The sequence below is a fragment of the Periophthalmus magnuspinnatus genome, chromosome 10, assembly GCF_009829125.3.
Source record: "Periophthalmus magnuspinnatus isolate fPerMag1 chromosome 10, fPerMag1.2.pri, whole genome shotgun sequence".
Taxonomy (NCBI): domain Eukaryota; kingdom Metazoa; phylum Chordata; class Actinopteri; order Gobiiformes; family Gobiidae; genus Periophthalmus; species Periophthalmus magnuspinnatus.
Genome location: NC_047135.1, coordinates 25,125,310 through 25,143,783, shown reverse-complemented (window position 1 = coordinate 25,143,783; position 18,474 = coordinate 25,125,310). Strand labels below are relative to the sequence as shown.

The 18,474-nt window shown below is 39.1% G+C and overlaps 1 protein-coding gene across 1 annotated transcript in view; it reads left to right on the top strand.

Annotated features, from left to right (window-relative positions):
- Positions 1-18,474, top strand: part of fstl5 (follistatin-like 5) — a 363,935-nt gene that overhangs the window by 139,384 nt on the left and 206,077 nt on the right. Inside the window, exon 4 of the mRNA XM_055224723.1 lies at positions 5,534-5,782. Within this exon, the coding sequence (XP_055080698.1) occupies positions 5,534-5,782 (249 nt within the window). The remainder of the gene's footprint in view (positions 1-5,533; positions 5,783-18,474) is intronic.

The window sequence follows — 18,474 nt, the reverse complement described above, 5'->3', positions numbered from 1 at the left end:
CTTAGCATAGTCATTCAAGCCCCTACTGAGTGATTTCACGCCTATTAGCATCCTGGCTAACCCTATAGTTTTCTTTGTTTTGCTTTGGGTGGATGTTTGGATGGAGTTATAGATAGAGGACAGGTCATGTCTGAGGGCCCCATTCCTTGAACAGGACTTACTTCAGTAAAAAGTTTGGTTACTCTTCCTACTATAAGTGAGTGACAAAGGCTTTATGATGAGGGTTCCAGTAGGACTCGGGAAAGATCGCTAAATTACTGAAACATGCATGGATGACATCTTAAACGTCTTCAGGCATGTTTTTGATGAGAGAACAATGGTATAACCTGGTAGAAAGCAAAAATAAAAATATCAAGTGATGTGAATCGCTCCATCAGATATGATCTTGTTTGGCTTATTTTTATAATGGATCCTTTGAAAACCCTCTCTTTTTTGCATCATTTCATCTTTTGTTTTTCCAGTTACATTCACTCGACGCCATACAGCAGATTTTAATTTCAGACAGTTGGCAATCTTTTATGTTGCTCTAATTAGCTCCACTTTCTAAGATTTAAGACACTATGCATCTTATTAAATGTTTAGCCTTAATTTACAAGCAATTATTTCTATGTTGTGCCTTTTATTGAGTTTAAAATTTACAGTTTAAAACCAAAAAGATCATTTTATTAGAGAAACTAATTTTAAATCCCATTGAATTAGAGAAAAGAAATTGTTCAAGCAGCCTATCTTTCTGTATTAGATTATGGAGATATAATACACATGCAGACTTCAGCCTCTACTTTGAAACTTTTAGATACACAACCCTTCGTTTCATAACAATTAATGAATTTAAAACCCATTACTGTACACGTAAAGTCTAAAAACTTGTTGCACTAGAACTGAAATGGGGAAAAAAAGCTTATGGTTATTGTCCTTCCCAAAAATCGAATACATTTCAAGGACATTCAAAGCTGGATACATCTGGTGATAAACATTTATATTCGCACCTGTGTTTTTTATGTTTCTAATAGATCTGTGTAGTTATTTATTTATTTGTTTTTATATTGTACTGTATTTTAACAGAACGCTCATGAAAAAGAGTCTGATACACTCATTGGGCTCTCCCGGTATAAATATAGATACATGAAAAAGATGAATGGATTGTTCCCATCGAGCAATTTCCCCTCTTCATTTGACTCATTCTTCAAAGCCTCTGATGGTCAGATCTTGAGCTTGGTCAGAACTGCCTGGGGAATTTTACCTATGGTGCATGTTTTGGGTTAATGGAGGAAACCAGAGCAGCTAACCACGGGGGAGAACCTTTATGCCGTGAGGCGAGAGTGCAAGCCTCTCAGCCACTATCCCAGCAAAATAAATATGTAAAAATTTAACAATATGTCAGGGCATATTCTTTTCTTAATGAGATATGTAGAGGTTTCAACTGTGGTCATCTGGACACTGTTTTTGTAATCAAGACCTTCCGGCTCCCATCCAGAAGTCATTTTCAATTTAATGGCACTGGCTTGAGGCACTAGGATTTATACCACTCTGAGTTAACTACATCCAGCCCCAAAGGGAACAGTTTTGGAGTGAAACAGCCGCGGCCTTGTTTATTAGCTAACTTCAAATACAGTGCCAAAACAGTGACCAGATGACCACCGTTGAAACCTTCCTTACATAGAAACCCACCTGGACGATTGAGGGATCACACCGTGTCCTTAATGAGATATGATGATTTTTGTCATTCGCTTTGCCCTCTGTATTAACTTATTTATATTCCATTTCCAATTGCCTCTATATAGAATCTTATCACCCCATATCCCGTCCACGTGGTCTCCATCTCTTATAAGCATTCCCCCGCACGTTTGGTCACATAATAGGTCATCATTGAGTGAACGCTGTTGCATATTGCTCATTTGTCAGTGCTGTCAGTATGTCCGGAGCGTGGGCTGTGAATGCAGATAGAACAAATGAGAGAGACCTTCGTTGACCCTGGCGGCGCTTGCGATGCCAGGCCGCGCGACACTTCTGCAGCGGGTAATCATTGTGCCAGCCCTCCACGGGGAACTCATAAACTGGACAATTGACTGGCTCCCATCAGGTTACTGTAAAATAGAGCATGGTAGATACAGGGGAAAGAAGAGAGTATGCAGTTACATGAGTTGGTATGATACTAAAATTCCAAACCTGATTTTGGATACTAAGGAAAAAGCTCAGTGCTCAATACCAATCTGATACCTTAACAATGATAAAACATACTTAAATAATAGTTTCTTCAATATTACCATGTTTAAGGAGATCCATTCTCTGCATTTGACCCATCCTTCAATGTCTCTGGGGCAACCTATCAAGAGCAGTGGGTGCCTCATCTCCAGAACTTGAGCTGTTTTACCCATCGTGCATGTTTTCGGTTAAATGCAAACGCCATACACAAAAGCCTGATTTGGCCTTAGAGTCGAACCTGCAACTTTCTCGCTTTGGGATTTCTAGCCACTCAACCTCTGTGCCGCCATAAGCTCCTGTCCTAATTCTGATATAGACAGATTTCAGTATTTATGCAAAAGTAAAATGTGCAGGTTATATTTTCTAATGTAACTGCTTGACAGTAGTTTGTTGGGGAAACCGCTGATCCCTGAGGCAACCCTTCAGGACATAATCATAATTCGATACAGAAGAGTCCCACACAATCAAGGAATTGAACTGACAATGAGACAAGGGCTATCTTCTCTGCCACCATGTTTCTATTGGTTACCTATGTGTCGTGTTGTTGTTTTTGAGCTTCTTGTGCAAATTTCTCTTAAACCTTCATAGCTGTGGAGATTTTCATTGGAACACTACCTACACAGGTTTAATCAGCTTTATATATATATTGAAGAATCATAGTGTTATCATTAGTCATTAGTTTGTTGGGGAAACCACTGATCCCTGAGGCAACCCATCAGGACATTGAGTGATAATACCATACAGAAGAGGAATTGAACTTGAGGTACTGTATATTTATTGTATATATAGTAGTGAAGCAAGAGCAAACTACTCTGCCACCATGTTGCTATTGGTTATCTATTATGTATATAGTGTGACCATTTTTTTTTTTTTTTTTTTTCAATGTAACACTTTCTACATCAGCTTTAGCTTTCTATGCTGTATTGAAGAATCATAATGTACACATCTTGTTAAATCATTTGGACACATAATATATAGTGGAAATTGAAATCAGAATTTCTTTTCACGGCTAGATGAAATTGTGTGACTATATTTTTTATATTTTATGATGAACTGAATACAAACCATTGCTATGTTGTTCAATGTACTGCTACACGGATCCTTTTATCCCATATTCCATTTATCAGAAAGTGCCAGGAGCTAAGAGCAGGTGGAAAAGCTAGGTTTGAGTCTACAACTTGTATTACGTTTTTATATTTTGAAAGGATATTGCTGTAATCTTTTCATACACAATAGTATCCAATGGAGCAGCCTTGAGACTTCTCTTTGCTGTCTGAGTACATGAACAATACAGGTAGACTCCTTGCGGAACTGATACACTTGTCATCAGGTCAGTATATTTATTCTATACTGAATAGTTGTCCTCGTCATTTGACCCAATCTTCTAGTGCAGTTGGGGCAATCTGTTCATTGGCGTATCCAGGGCGTATCTCCAGATCTCCAGCCAAGATTACCTTTCTGACTGATAGTTCCTGTTACATTTCTCAGCATGTTTTCCTCTAACATGGTTCTAGTTGATTAATTGGCAAACTCCAAATGCAAATGTTGTCGATGAAAGGAGAGACAGTCTGATGTTTTGCCAGACAACTTTTAAAAGTGTCCAAAGTAGTGAAAAGAAGAGTGTTTATACTGATCTATGTTAGGTCTTAAGATCTGGTTCTTGTATGGATGAACACATGGTGCAACTTTACAGTGAGAGGATGGGTTAAGTGGGCGGAGTTATGAGTTCAAAATTGGGTACAGGGCCTTGAATTATGGAAATTGCTTAATAAATACTGTATTGTTCTGCATCCTACCCCCTATTACCGCCCACATCCCTGTACTTAGTTGCAAGTATTTGAAACATTCATGCACAGTGGGTTCAAAAATGTCACTTGTCATGCTTCTACTATTAATCCATTCAAGACCAGTATTTGACTTTATAAACACTATGTAAAATGATGATCTACTTATATCATAGTTCAATACTAAGTTCTAAGATCAATTCATCTTCTTTAAAAGGGTCATATTGGTGTTTCCTCATCAAAAACATACCTGGAGTTGTGTTTTCTTTCATTCAAACATGTTTATCACAGAAACCCTGCATATTAAGGCTGATGTTTTTTCTCCATCAGAAAACACTCTGTTCCTCCTTGTGATGTCATCAGGTGGTAATACAGGAAGTGCTCCACTGTGTCTTTAAACACCATACACCTTCACTAGAATCATTTGGATAATTTCACACCTGAAATTGACGATCTCTACTGAACTAAAGGTAAAAGGTAGCTGTTAGCTTTAAAACTACCACTTCATGACATCACAAGGTGGAACTGAGATGTGGACAGCCCAGTAATGCAGGATTAGTCAAACATGTGCGAATGAAACAAAACACAACTCCAGATTTGTTTTTGAGGAGATGTAAACATTATAACATAGCTTAAAGCTCATAAGAGTCAATTTTGCATAATATAGGGCATTTAAATAACACAATATTAGTTATAGTTGCTTTTGTGTTTATTTTCTAGGACAATTAAACATGTCCTGTGTCTGAAGTGGAAGTTTGAACAGCTTGGACCCAATTTCTGTGAAGCCGCATGAGGCTGTTGTGATTTTAATTGAACTGACAGGTGTCACCGGTATTACGCTTCATGGACTTGAAATAAAAATTAATAGAGAGATAATAATGAGAAGAATGCATTTGTCTTAGTAGTTTCCCACCACCTAAAGTTGCTTTAGGTGGTGGGAAACTACTTTTGTAATCTCAGCTGCCCTGTGGTAGAATGACGGAAGTGAGGCTGCAGATCTGCCCCTATGGCTTCCTCCACCACTGGTCATTCACTCACATACCCCATTCCTACATAATCCAATGAGTTAACGTGCCTTGCTCAAAGATGACAATATGCACAGGTTGAAGCTGGAATTGAACTGGGAACCTTTGGAATTGTGGTCAACCATTCCATTTCAGATTTTCTAATTTCTGTCATGTACAACAATTTTAGGAGTTTTTCCACATCCAAAAGATATAATATTTAGTTTTAAACTGTTAATTGCTATGACGGCAATCCAAATTCATCATTATTCTGGACTTGTGTGTGGGTAGTTAGGATTCTTACGCTGCGTTCAGACCACGGGATCAGGGGCTTTTGGGTTGACACGCAAAGTCTAAGCGTCTGCAAAGGCGTCCAACTTGAGGCACTTGGCACAGCATTACAATATGTCTTCATCTGCAGTATTGGATAGCTACTTTCACTTTTCTCCTTATAAACCTCCAATTTATTCTACTTTTGATTTTCTCATTAAAAAAATAAACAAAAACACATTCCCATTAAATAATCTCTCTGTGTTTTTCCAGGTCTGATGGGCCACAACGGCTTCCCCAAACCATGCGAACATAAGTACTGTGGTCTGGGTCGTCACTGTGTGGTGGATGAGGGGACAGGTCTCGGGGAGTGCAGGTGTCTGGACCAGTGTAAACCTCACTACAAACCAGTGTGTGGCTCTGATGGTCAGCTCTACCCCAACCACTGCGAGCTGCACCGAGCCTCCTGTCTGCGCGGACACAAGATCACCATTCTGCACAGTGAGGAGTGCTTCTACAAAGGTAAGGGAACAACTGCATTCTGGTTTTAAAGCGGCGTTTGAAATTCTGGTTTCGAAAATGGGATTACAACATTATATAATTCTGTAATACTCCTCATAGATCGGTGCAGGTAAAAATGTTATAGGTTGCGTTCACAGTGTTGTAGACGTTGATGTCATAAATCTTACCTGGAATCAGATTACAATTGTTAGGTCTTTTTGTTAAGATGGAAAGAAATGTAGATCTTCCTGAAAGTCATTCCTGAAAGATTTTCAGATATTATTATTGTCAAAGATGCTCTATGTCACTTTTCTGGTGGACGGTCTCCATAGAGATGTTATAGCTTTAGCTTGTTCCACAGTATGAAATTAAACTTATTAGTGTCCATGGAGACATGCAGGTGACACCAGCAAGTCAAGTTATAAATCAGATCTGTGTAGAGGTGACCTTGCTTATAGTAAGAATGATTTTCAACGTATTTCCTGGCAATAAAATACCTGAGGATTGAATAAATGGTAGAATTAATTACTTTTAATCCCATACTGTGCAACATTCAAGTCAAAACTATGACATCTCCATGTAGAAGCAAGTGGCAGACCCCCACCTGAAAAGATACATAGTGCATCTTTAACTGATGCTGTGTGCAAATCTTAAAAAAGAAATGTTAATGGCTGTCTATTCAAAATGTTGGTTAATATTTTCATTGAAAGAGTACATATAGTTGAAATCATACTCATTCATATTCTTCTGTAGATTCATTGTCACATTTTACTGCACATTTGCAGAGTACTATATAAACGTCCCATAAGGCGCAGTAGAAGTAATGGCTGCTTGAATCGTTTGCGAGGTATTACACATATAGGAGCTGTTCGTTCCCTCTGGCTGCACCCATGGGTGGCAAACATCAGGCTGTGGGCAGTTTAATGCTACGCTTGACCTGTTAAGTCACACGGGCTGCATGTAGGTTAGTTATGACCTGGAGGAATGGGAAATGAAAGGAAACTAAAGATAGGAGGTAGCATACAAAATCATGCCTGGGATCTAGAATACACAGTTCTCTCATACTTTACAAAGATGTGAGTCTGCAATGTGGCTGTTAAGAACTGCAATATCGATATTATTGCTATACTTCTTGACTTCAGGACTAAATCCAGGCTAATTTTGGACTTAATAAGAAACAATTAAGCAAAGAATCAAAAATCTGTTTTAACATATTCTATTCTATAATTCCATATTCTAAAAAAAAACCCAAAAAAGTGTGCATTTTGTGAGATGGAGAACTTTTCTTTTATTGCGATATATCGAGTATGTAGCGATATTGATTATTGTGTCAGTCAACATTGGTGATACTTTTGAAATACATTGTGCAGCCCTAGTCTTATCACCGGTGAATCTCCCCAAGTTCAAATGGGCGTGATTGTGTCAGAGACACATAGTTAAATTAAGAATCACATGGCCTATCTGAAATGTCATGTTTGTTGTAAATGATGGGTTAGGGTTAAAAACAAAAAAAAACAAAACAAAAACAAATCTGCTTGCACAGCCATGTTTGAGTCTGGCTTGAGGCGTGATGAACGAGCGGCCAGACTGATATCCAACTCTAAAAAAAAACAAACTTGTGGACTTGTCAAGCAATAGAAAATCAAGATGGGGAATAAGTAAAATGTGTGAGCGTTAGCATAAGCTGAGAGTTGGCTTCTGAACCTGTGTGTTTATCACAGACTTTGGCAGATAACCAACCGCCACTGAGCAGATCTCCTTTAATTTTCTGCTACATGCACTTTCATTTGGACTGGTACTGAAACTGTTTTTGTGTACAACAACCAAGACTAAGCCTCAGTCGTGTGCTGTAAGAATATTTAATCCCAAATGTGATAAAAATTTTTATATTTTTTGTGTAGGACGTAGACAAGGGTGGAATGCTGATTAATCTAAACTGTAGTTGTTTGGATTTTGGTGCTCCTCACTTTCCTATTCCATTCTTAGCATACTAATTATTCCCTGTGAAGTGTTTGTAAGTGCTTTTCACAACTTTCCGAAGCCAGAGTGGAGTTTAAGTGGCACTGCTAAAAACCAGTAGCATGCTAACAGCGCACCAGGTTCACAGCGGCCTCATTTTGACCAAGACCTGCCTTTACGATATAACTATACCGGGGCAATACAAGTTTAGTACGTGGGAATCGGTGAGTACAGTCCTTTTAATTGCAACGTATTCCGAAGTATGCGCCCACCTTCTCAAATTTGCAGCTGATTTAATTAAGCTCATTGTAACACAGCAGCGTTAGCAACACTCCAGGCGTTACGGCTCTGTAGAATTTTAGAGTTCACATAATCAGATGTTTATTTTGGAGAACTGACCCTTGTGGATACATTTTAGCTGGTAAAACAATGCTATTAATAAAACATTGTTGTTAGCAGGGCCTGTGGGGAGTATACTGCCAACAAAAGCAGAAATTGCCTGGGAAAAATGCTAAATTGTCAGCAAAAGAATACCTACTACTGCTGCTGCTGCTGTATTCTAAAACTATAGAACACAGATATTTAACATTAACATTAGTCTAGATCTGGTGTATAAAGTACAGGTTGGGTTCAAATGACGTCATGACTTTCAAAACTGCCCATCGTTAAGGCAAGCGCAAAGTTAATGCATACTTTATTGTCCCCATATGGAAATTTGTCCTGTGCAGTTGACCCATCCTTCAGTGCTGCTGGGTCAGGAGCAGTGGGGACCTATGTGTAGATCATGAGCTAGGGCCAGGAGTCAAAACCAGAACCTTCTTGCTGCGAAGCGAGAAAACTAGGTGTTAATATTACTATAATTGTTATACATGAAACAAAAACCCACCTATATCAATTCAAAATCAAATTGCGTGGTTATATAGGCTCCTACGTGTGTACAATTATGCCATGAGACACTAATTAAACATTAGCGAATTTGGGATTTTCAAAACAATATAATGCACATGGGGATTTAAAAATGTTATGTTTATAATGAATACCCCAGAGAAATGTAATACCCCTCTTTAATGGTTTTTGCCCTTATGTGTCTGTGTGAGTGGCTTTTCTTATGGTTTTCTCAATTGGCTACTCTTATCTGATCTGATATGGATTTGCAGAAGGGTTTCAAACTGGATCGAATGCAAAGAACGAAAAGTAGTATCTTACCTTACATGAATCTCCAATGGTAGGTGATGACAGAGGCTAAATTTTTGTACCAAATCCTTGACAAAACTAAAATTATTTCATTCCCAATCAGCAAATCGCATGATAAATTGTAAATGGACATGTTTTTATATAGCACTTTTCCACCTTCAAGGCATTCAAAACACTTTACATCAAGGAAACACTCATCCATTCCTACAACAGTGTACCCAGACGCCGGGGGCAAGGTGTGGTAAGTGTCTTGCCCAAGGACACAACAACAGCATTCATCTGTGAGAGCTAGAATCACCCCGCCAACCTGTGGGTCAGTGGGTCTAACCGCTCAACCAATGATCTTTACGTCGAGAGCGGGGTTTGAACCTCCAAGCTCCAGATCACTGGACAAACACTCCATGCCATATTTGTCGCCCCATGGAGTTCAACAATCATGACATCAGATCCTACATTCGTCAACACAACCTGTACTGACAGTTTACATTACTCAACTTGAAGAACAAAACACTTCAACGCAGCTCTTGGGGGAAAAAAAAGGTAGGGCCGGATTCTGGAGGAACCAGCTGGTAGACCCGGTTATTTCCCCCGAGAGGCGCGTCACTGCTTTCTATTGATTACATAAACACACCAATTAGTCTTTATTCCCTGGAAACACTTTTTTTGTCAAGATAGTCGTCACCAGAGTTGGGTCTCGTGAAATGCAACACTTTTTTCGAGCACTCAGGCCCAAAACGAAATCAGATTTATGAGCAGTTGACTTGGCATCGATTCTGCTGTGTTGCTTTTGCACTTGCTAGCTTCATAGCATTCTTCAGGTTGTCTAGCATTGCACCTTGGAACTCTCACTGGACCTTCTTACTGACTGTAGAGGGAAGATTCATGGACTGTTACACCATAAATAAGACAAAAACAAGTACATTTCTTTTCCAGACTGTAAAGTTCAATATAGAGATGAAGGGATAGACTACGGGGAGGTAAGAAGGGCTATGTAAGCTTTTTGCTGCAGTCGAAATCAGTGATTTCCAATGCAATGGGTTGGGCAGTAAAGGTGAGATGGAAAAGATTTGGGTTTGGTCGATGTGCGTGAATCCTCCAAAGAGTATGTATGGCGGAATACGGGAGTTGAAAAGTATATTGTGCATGTAAGCATTGTAGAGTAAAACTAGAGTTCAGATTGTGCGGAGTGGGTGGGTGGTCAAATGCTAAACAAACTATAAATACGTTTTTGACATGATTTAGAGGTTTGAGAAACTGTATTTTATCAAAACCTTAAGAGAGACATCATGATATGGCTGAATCGAAAAACAAATAGTTAATTTTAAATGGTTTGTTGTCCTCACTCACCTTATACCTAATGATTCACCTTAATGAGTTTATAAGCGCTTTTCACAACTCGGAGACCAATGTGGACTCTTGCCATGACGGGAAAAGCTAATAACAACTAGCAGGATAAAGTACTCTTCCTTATTATACAGTAAAAATCATGTATATGGACTCCAAAGGTCTTGTGTCTGAATGTTCTTTTGGTTCTCCCATTGTGCCATCAAACAATAGGCTGCACCTTCTACTCCTTATATAGGTTTGAAGAAGGTCTACAAGATGGGTCAAATATTTGGGACAAATCACTCTATAGGGACCTACCTTCAACTATGCTCCAGTGGTTGGAAATGACGGGGGCAAGAACAAACAAAAAGAGTGATTAATATCTACAATACAATACTATCACTTTTCCATTTAGTATTTGATTCTTAATTTAACTATGTACATTGTAGATTCTCACTAAAGGCATCAAAACTATTAGTGACACACAAACAAAAGTGAAATAACTTTTTGGGAAGCGATATTTGTCTTGGGTACTTTTTCTTTGTACAAGTGGGATGTTTTATTTATTTTTTCTGTACTATGATAAGATTTGAGCAGTAGGAGGTTAAATAAATAACTTCCATGACTCATTATAGACACAAGCTAACGACTAAAGTGTTGCATTCTAATATGTATTTATTACAGCTCGTATTTTTCACAATATTCTACATTAACAATACATTTTGGGGGATAATTCTGCTTTGTGGTTTGGTTTCAGTATTATTGTTTACCATCTATATTTACTTCAACAACATATCAGTCTTCAAAATGTGTTATTGTGACAGGGTTATCGTGAAGTTCACTGAGAGAAGGCCAAAGATTTGCAGCACTGGCAACAAAGAAAAGAAAAGGGTGGCTACTTTTAGGAAACTACCTCTAAAATATAAAACATTAGTTAATTTTTTTACTTTTTCTTTTTCTTTGCTACATAATCCCATACATATTGCTTCATAAATGTGATGTCTTTGTTTGTATATACAATGTTGGAAAAAATTAATGGAAAGATGTGTTCAAAATCTCTTACATAATTTGAGGGTAGTTTGTAGTATCTGTGGAGATTGCGTTGCACATTTCTCACAAGATTAATTAAAAGAACTGACAATGTTTAGCAGACCTTCTGGTTGTTATTCGATAAAAGATTCTAAAAGTTGAATGACAAAACATTAAAATTTCCTTGAGACAATTATAGTTATTATTATTAATTTATTATTTATTTATTTTTAATCAGCTCCTCTAAATCCGAGGCCATGGTTCTCGACCGGAAAAAGGTGGTTTGCTCTCTCCGGGTGGGTGGTGAGTCTCTGCCCCAAGTGGAGGAGTTCAAGTATCTCGAGGTCTTGTTCACGAGTGAGGGAAGGATGGAACGTGAGATTGACAGGCAGATCGGTGCAGCGTCTGCAGTGATGCGGTCGCTGTATCGGTCCATTGTGGTGAAGAAGGAGCTGAGCCGGAAGGCGAAGCTCTCGATTTTACCGGTCAATCTACGTTCCTACCCTCACCTATGGTCATGAGCTCTGGGTAATGACCGAAAGGACAAGATCGCGGATACAAGTGGCCGAAATGGGTTTCCTCCGCAGAGTGGCTTGGCGCACCCTTAGGGATAGGGTGAGGAGCTCAGTCACACAGGAGGAGCTCGGAGTAGAGCCGCTGCTCCTACACATTGAGAGAAGCCAGCTGAGGTGGCTCGGGCATCTGCTCAGGATGCCTCCTGGACGCCTCCCTAGGGAGGTGTTCTGGGCATGTCCCACCGGGAGGAGGCCCCGGGGAAGACCCAGGACACGCTGGAGGGACTATGTCTCTCGGCTGGCCTGGGAACGCCTTGGGATCCCACTGGAGGAGCTGGGGGACGTGTCTGGGGTGAGGGAAGTTTGGGAGTCCCTGCTTAGACTGCTGCCCCCGCGACCCGGCTCCGGATAAGCGGAAGAAAATGGATGGATGGATAGTTTTAATCGACCTTACCGGAATTGATTGAACAATGTGCGGAAAGTATCTCTCCAGATTGTCGTCATGACGTCCATAGTGCTGATACGAGCTCCTCTCCTGGGACTTGAGAGATGACATGTCTGCACTTGTTCTGTTGTTTTTCTCGTTGGTAGAAGATGACATCGCTTCTGCAATTTGTCGTTCAGCGAGGGGTCCGGAGGGGAAAAGTAAAACTGGAAGAATCAACACAACAAACAAAGCCTCTTTAAGTGGCTCTCCTTAAATAGGGATATGGTTAAAGACACAGCAAGGTTTCACAGTGAAGCCAGATTGGTATTCTTTTGTGAGGAACAACGCATCGGACTGTTAGAATAGTCCGTTTCTGATAACCAAAACCTTAAAACCACATGACAATAATTACTAACAAGTTTGGTAGTTGCCTGATATGACCTATGGCTTCCAAAGAGGGAAAATATTGTTAAAAAAGCTATTTTAAAATGACAATAAAATGACAAAACTAGCAGTATTATCTTTCAGACAAGGCCATTCTTTCAGAAAAATAAACTTTTTTTTTTTTCTCTCCCATTAGTCTTATGTAGTGCTTTTCCAGGTGCTCAAAGTCGCTTTACAATTCCATGCATTATTCATTCCACCCATGCTCTTTGACGGCGGACTGATGGAACGCAGGCTCAATCTGGATCATCAACCCCCTCCCAAACACCCCCAATCATTCACCCACACCCATACGGCACATTCGTTCTTAGCAATATGGGTGAAGTGTCTTGCCTAAAGACACAACATCGAGTTTTGCCATTGGCGTCCCACTGTGGCACTTGTACCATCAAAGTACTAACCAAGCCCAACTCCGCTTAGCTTCTGAGATCTGACGAGAGCAGGTGTTTGACAAAGGGGTTTGGCCACTTGAAACCCCAACCAAGACATTTACAGGCCCATTTCTCATGGATAATTAAAATATTATCTAATTATTGTTATTAGGATGTTAATTAAACAAATATGTAGAGATATTCGTCAGTCTCTCCAACCCTCACATTTCCAACTTTGTGTATCATAATTCTTGGCATAGTAATTTACGCTCCACAGCAAGAAGCAGAATAAATTGCCAGCTTGTGTATAGAAAATGCTTAAACATTTTAGCACAGAGGGGGAAAAAACAAAACAATACATAAGAGATTTCATGTTTACCTTTGTTCTGCCATTTAGGCAATCTTCAATCTGCCTTACTGATTGCATCTCACATTGTAATGCTCGACTGTGGCATAGTTTGATTTGCTCGTCAACAATGTCAAAGCTTTAAATAATTCTTAGTTTTTTCCATGATGGTGCAAGATAATATTGGCTCTATATAATCATATGGTCTAAATTGTGTAGGACAGTCTGTGTGTAGCATTAAAAGTGTCTGGCTCTAGCATTTATTGAGTTATGTGTTATTATTTTTTCTTACTATGAACAGGATCGCCTTTTCAGCAGATCTGACTTGTAACTTGTCCTTGTAGCCAAGCCCCTCAGTTCCAGAATACACACTTCTTCTTTACTTTATGAAGATGTAAGTCTGGTCACCTGTGAATCTCTGTTTTTATAGAGTGTGATTGACAGGTGGATTAGCCAATCAGGGACAGGTATGGTTCATCCATATCGGTAAAAAACATAGGAAATAAATATCACAAGAGGTGAAAAACATTGTGGATTTCTGCAGAATCAAAGGTCAAAGCACTAAACTCTGTTAATCTGAGGTGAGTTAAATTTGATTTTATTTGTAAATCTTAGATGACCAATGAGCGGCTTCATTTCACATGTGTCAAAAAACAAACAAACAAAAAACAATCTGATTGCACTGTCACGTTTGACCGGACTGGAGACGCAGTAGAGGACATGGGGACCAGACTGATATCAATCTATATAAAAAATACAGAGAGATATCAGTCTGGATTTGCAAGGCAAGAATATCCCAGGTGAAGCAATAACATCTATGGAGACAAGCATGTAGCAAACCATCCAACAGAAAAGTTACACAGGCAGAATACATCTTTAACAGTGGCTACCTCTGAGTATTGACTTGTCTTAATGTGCAGTCATACAGGTCACGGTTATGGCACTTTGTCCTCATGGCTACAATAACTGCATTCACACTAAGACAGCAGTAATTATAGGTAATCGCTCTGTATTGCCATTTCCAATATTAAGTGTAATACACACAGCACTTAGACAGCTTGGCATCCACCGCTATGAAAACAATAAGAAGCCCATTATCAATAATCACCCCCCGTAGTCACAGTAGTAACCAGATTGATCTCATTGTCGATAATTCTGTTAATGAGTTTACTCTGTCCCAACGCAATGACCCCTACCCGACACCAATCGTATCAATGAGAGCAATGCATGCTGGGATATTTGACCAGTGTCTCCCAATCAATATTAGATCAACGCTAGCAAGCCTGAAGGAAGAATAAACTGGCTTTCTTTTTTTTCTTATTTTCATCTGTTCTTTTTCTCTGTCCAAACCCCTTTTCTTCTGCTGTGACTGATATGTAATCAATTTCTCATTGGCTAGAGTTCACGACAGAGGACACGGCAAGCAGCTAGCCTGATTAATTATCCCTGCCCGCAAGCTTTGTTTTCGTTTTACAAATACCAAAATAGTCCTGGCTGTTTTAAATATTTACTTGTGAGTCAGACTTCATTTTGACATGGATACAAAGAATTAGTTGTATTTGAAAAGCAGCAGCTGACAATCAAATCGGATAATTGCAAGCAGATCTTGAATCGAAGAGAATGACATTGGACACTTGCTACGTTTACATCACAGACTGTATAAACAAGTGGACTAAGTCAGTGTGACATCACCCACAGCGTTAGGCTCCAGTGAAATGTAGCTCATCGAGGCGAGCAGTTATAGAGACAAATTTGGAGCAGTGCGCCATATTTGGAATTCTGACCATTCTGTATCATAGCAAGGCTGTTGAAGGTAACACCCCTTTCCTAAACAGCGGTGTGGGCACTTAACAACACTGTCAGTCAAACCTGTTGCTAACGCTAGTGGGAGCGACCTCGGGGGAAAAAGGCATCTGATTTGTCTGTTATTAATGTTCATATATTGAGTTATGGACACAATAGTGAAATAAAATGACCATGATCACGTAGAGTGGGCCAATATGAACACTTTAAATATACACTCTATGGTTTACATGCATGCTGGCCTAGTCCAATTTAAACCAAATTTTTCAAAATGTATGTAGCACTGGGAACTATGATTACTTTACATTAGAAGCAGACTAGAAGAGGCATTCAATTGCACGGGGTAAGAAACAGGGATGCGTACTCACTGATTTTAGATCAACAGCAATGACAAACTTCAAAGTTCCTCCATCGCGGACTAGCATATTTCGTTTCAGTGTTTTGGTCTGCTACGTTAAAGTGAAAGCAAACTCTACCGGACCTTCAATGTGCTTATTTGTGCTGCAGAGAGCAAATAACTTGTGATTAATGGAATTCCTAGCATGTCAAATTCTCAACGAAAATGAGATGTTTCTTATCTACGTCTGCCGAAAGTGTGGTTATATGCATGATAGATGTTTTATTAGGAATTATAGCTGTAGTGACTGTTAGAAAACGGGGGGGATGAAACTAGAACTTACATAGATCTAAAATGACAAACAGACAAACAAATCTAAAATGGCCTAATAATAGAAGCAGGTCCATTGACTTCCTGTTAAAACTGCCTCGCCTCTTCTTCCTATCTGTGCAAGGCTGAAAAATTTGTTTTCAACCCCCTATCTCCACTCCACAGCTTTCCAATTTTCACTTTTAACAAATATTGAAATGTTCTTTGCTGTATTAAAGGACGCGTATTGTAATATTTTATTATTGTGGCATTAATTCCCTATTAAACATGGTATTTTTTATCATCTTTTTTAATGGAGCCATGCATTTGTTATGAACCCAATTTGACAACAGGAATGAGTTGAGTTTAGTGATGATTAATGCTTAAAAGCTGCAGAAGAGAAGGCCGGATTTTTACTGCTGACGCAACAATCCTGGCTAAACACAAACAGCACAGTGCTCAGAGGAAACAACTTTGGATGAATGGATTATTGAAACATGCATGAATGAAGCAAAAGTACAGGTATGTTTTTGATGAAGAGACAACAATATAACATGATTAAAAGCTCAACAAAGTCAATCTCGCATACACAATATGTACTGGTGATCAATCTGACTTCCCCCTGACATGGCTTTGAGGAATTAGCTGTTTTCAAAAAGAAACATTTGACAATCGGGTTGGATAATTACAAGCAGATCTCGTTGCTATTACGGTTCACGGGGTGGTAAATGGGTAAAACGGGAAGGCGCCCTTGATGGTGTCTTAAATGCATTGCTGATTACTTGTCCTCGAGCTAATGTTTCCAATCAAATCACCAATATGCGTGCCACATAATAATGAATTTCCAGCAGGGCAGCCGCAGGTAGGCTTGTCACGCATGTCGGGTTGCAGGCTCGTTAAAATGTGTCTGATCGATGGTTAGCTATGCGGCAACAACAGAAAGCGTGTCAGACTACTTAATTATCTACATGGTGTGTTAAGGAAAGAAGGAAGGGAAAAAAATAAAAGAAAAGTGCCAATATGTGTTCAGTTTCTTTAGGAAGACTTAGTATAAGCTTAAGCTGTTGCTAAAACGTGATGATAAATACACTTTAATTAGCCTTAAAGATGCTCTACGTGACTTTTCTGGCAAGTGCTCTCAACCTGCTTGTCTCCATGGAAATGTTACTGCTTTGTCTGGAAAGTATCTAGTTGACAGGTTTATTGCTAAAACGGAAAAAAAAATAAATAAAAAAAATAACATGCGTTCAAGTCATCATTCATCATTCAAATCTGACCTGGAACTTAACCCAATGGCGTCAGCTACTTGTCTTTAATGACATTCTCTGAAACATTGTCACCGGCAACCAATCATGTTCTGACACTTTTCATTTCAATCGATCACCTTTCAAGCTGTTCATACAAATGCACTCTCTCTACGCTCCATTTATTTACTGTTTAACTACAACCCATGTCCATGTCCACCGCAGCAGCACAACCGACAACCTCCCCAGATTTAACCTACAGGGAAAGTACAAAATCAAACATAACCTCAAATGATATAATGCGATAGTTGCGAGTTCTATGAAGACGGTGTGATCACAATGGGCAGTGTTGACATTTAAAGAACATATACTGTACTTTTTGTGTGGTACAGAGAGCTATTCACAGTATTTTATATAGTATGGTTCATTGTAGACTGCAGTTGACCCTACCTGACCTGACAACGCTTGACTGGAAGCACTGTCCATGGTCCAAAGTAATCCCTCACTTAACTTATGGATTCTGAGCATAATAATTATTGCACTCCGATGATTTTGCTGTGATGGTAAAGCTAACAACAACTAGCATACTAATCAGGACCTCCTGATTATCAGACAATACAATGCTTTCTTAGATGCAGTGGACTTATTTTGACCTCAAGAGCTGCTTATAGAATATATATATGTACTAGGGCAAGGGAAATTTTCCTTACATACATGGGAAGAAATTGGATGCAGGACTTTTAATTATTATGCAGTCACAAAAAGCAATGACAGGTTTGTAATCTTTATCTTCCAGCACTACCATATTGCTCATTTTGACTTCAATCTATTTTATTACCATCTGCCGTAGTGGTTCTCCCCATTAACAGTTAAATCAAGTCAGCAGAATATATCAGTAGAAATATAGTATTCAACAGACATATATTGCTTCTCCGTACGCTGCTGCTACTTTAACTTTTATAAATGTTTCTTGAATCCATTAGGCCCTGACACCTGTTTTTAATTTGGTGCTACCTGCACAAGGTTCTACATGACTTGTTTTTCAATATAGTGGGGCTAATGAAGTTGAGGTGGTGGATTGTCTGTCTCTGTCATTAATCATCCTCACAGGGCCATCTTAATTGCACTGCTTACCAAGTATTTTTAAACTGTGCACAATCCCAATTGGACAGAACTTTCTGAAAAAATAAAATAAAACATGAAAACTTCTTCTAAAGCCGTGTCGATGCCTAAGTGCTTGCTTCATTAGGGCGTTTTAGAAATATTCTGTCACGTTTGGGAATGGTGTCTGGAATATTTGTGTTGAAATTGGTTATTCTTTTAGCCAAACCTTTTGAAAAATGTAAATAGTCATAATTTTTCTGTTTAAATCCCAGAGTCATGTTGATGACCAAGAATTTGTATCAGTG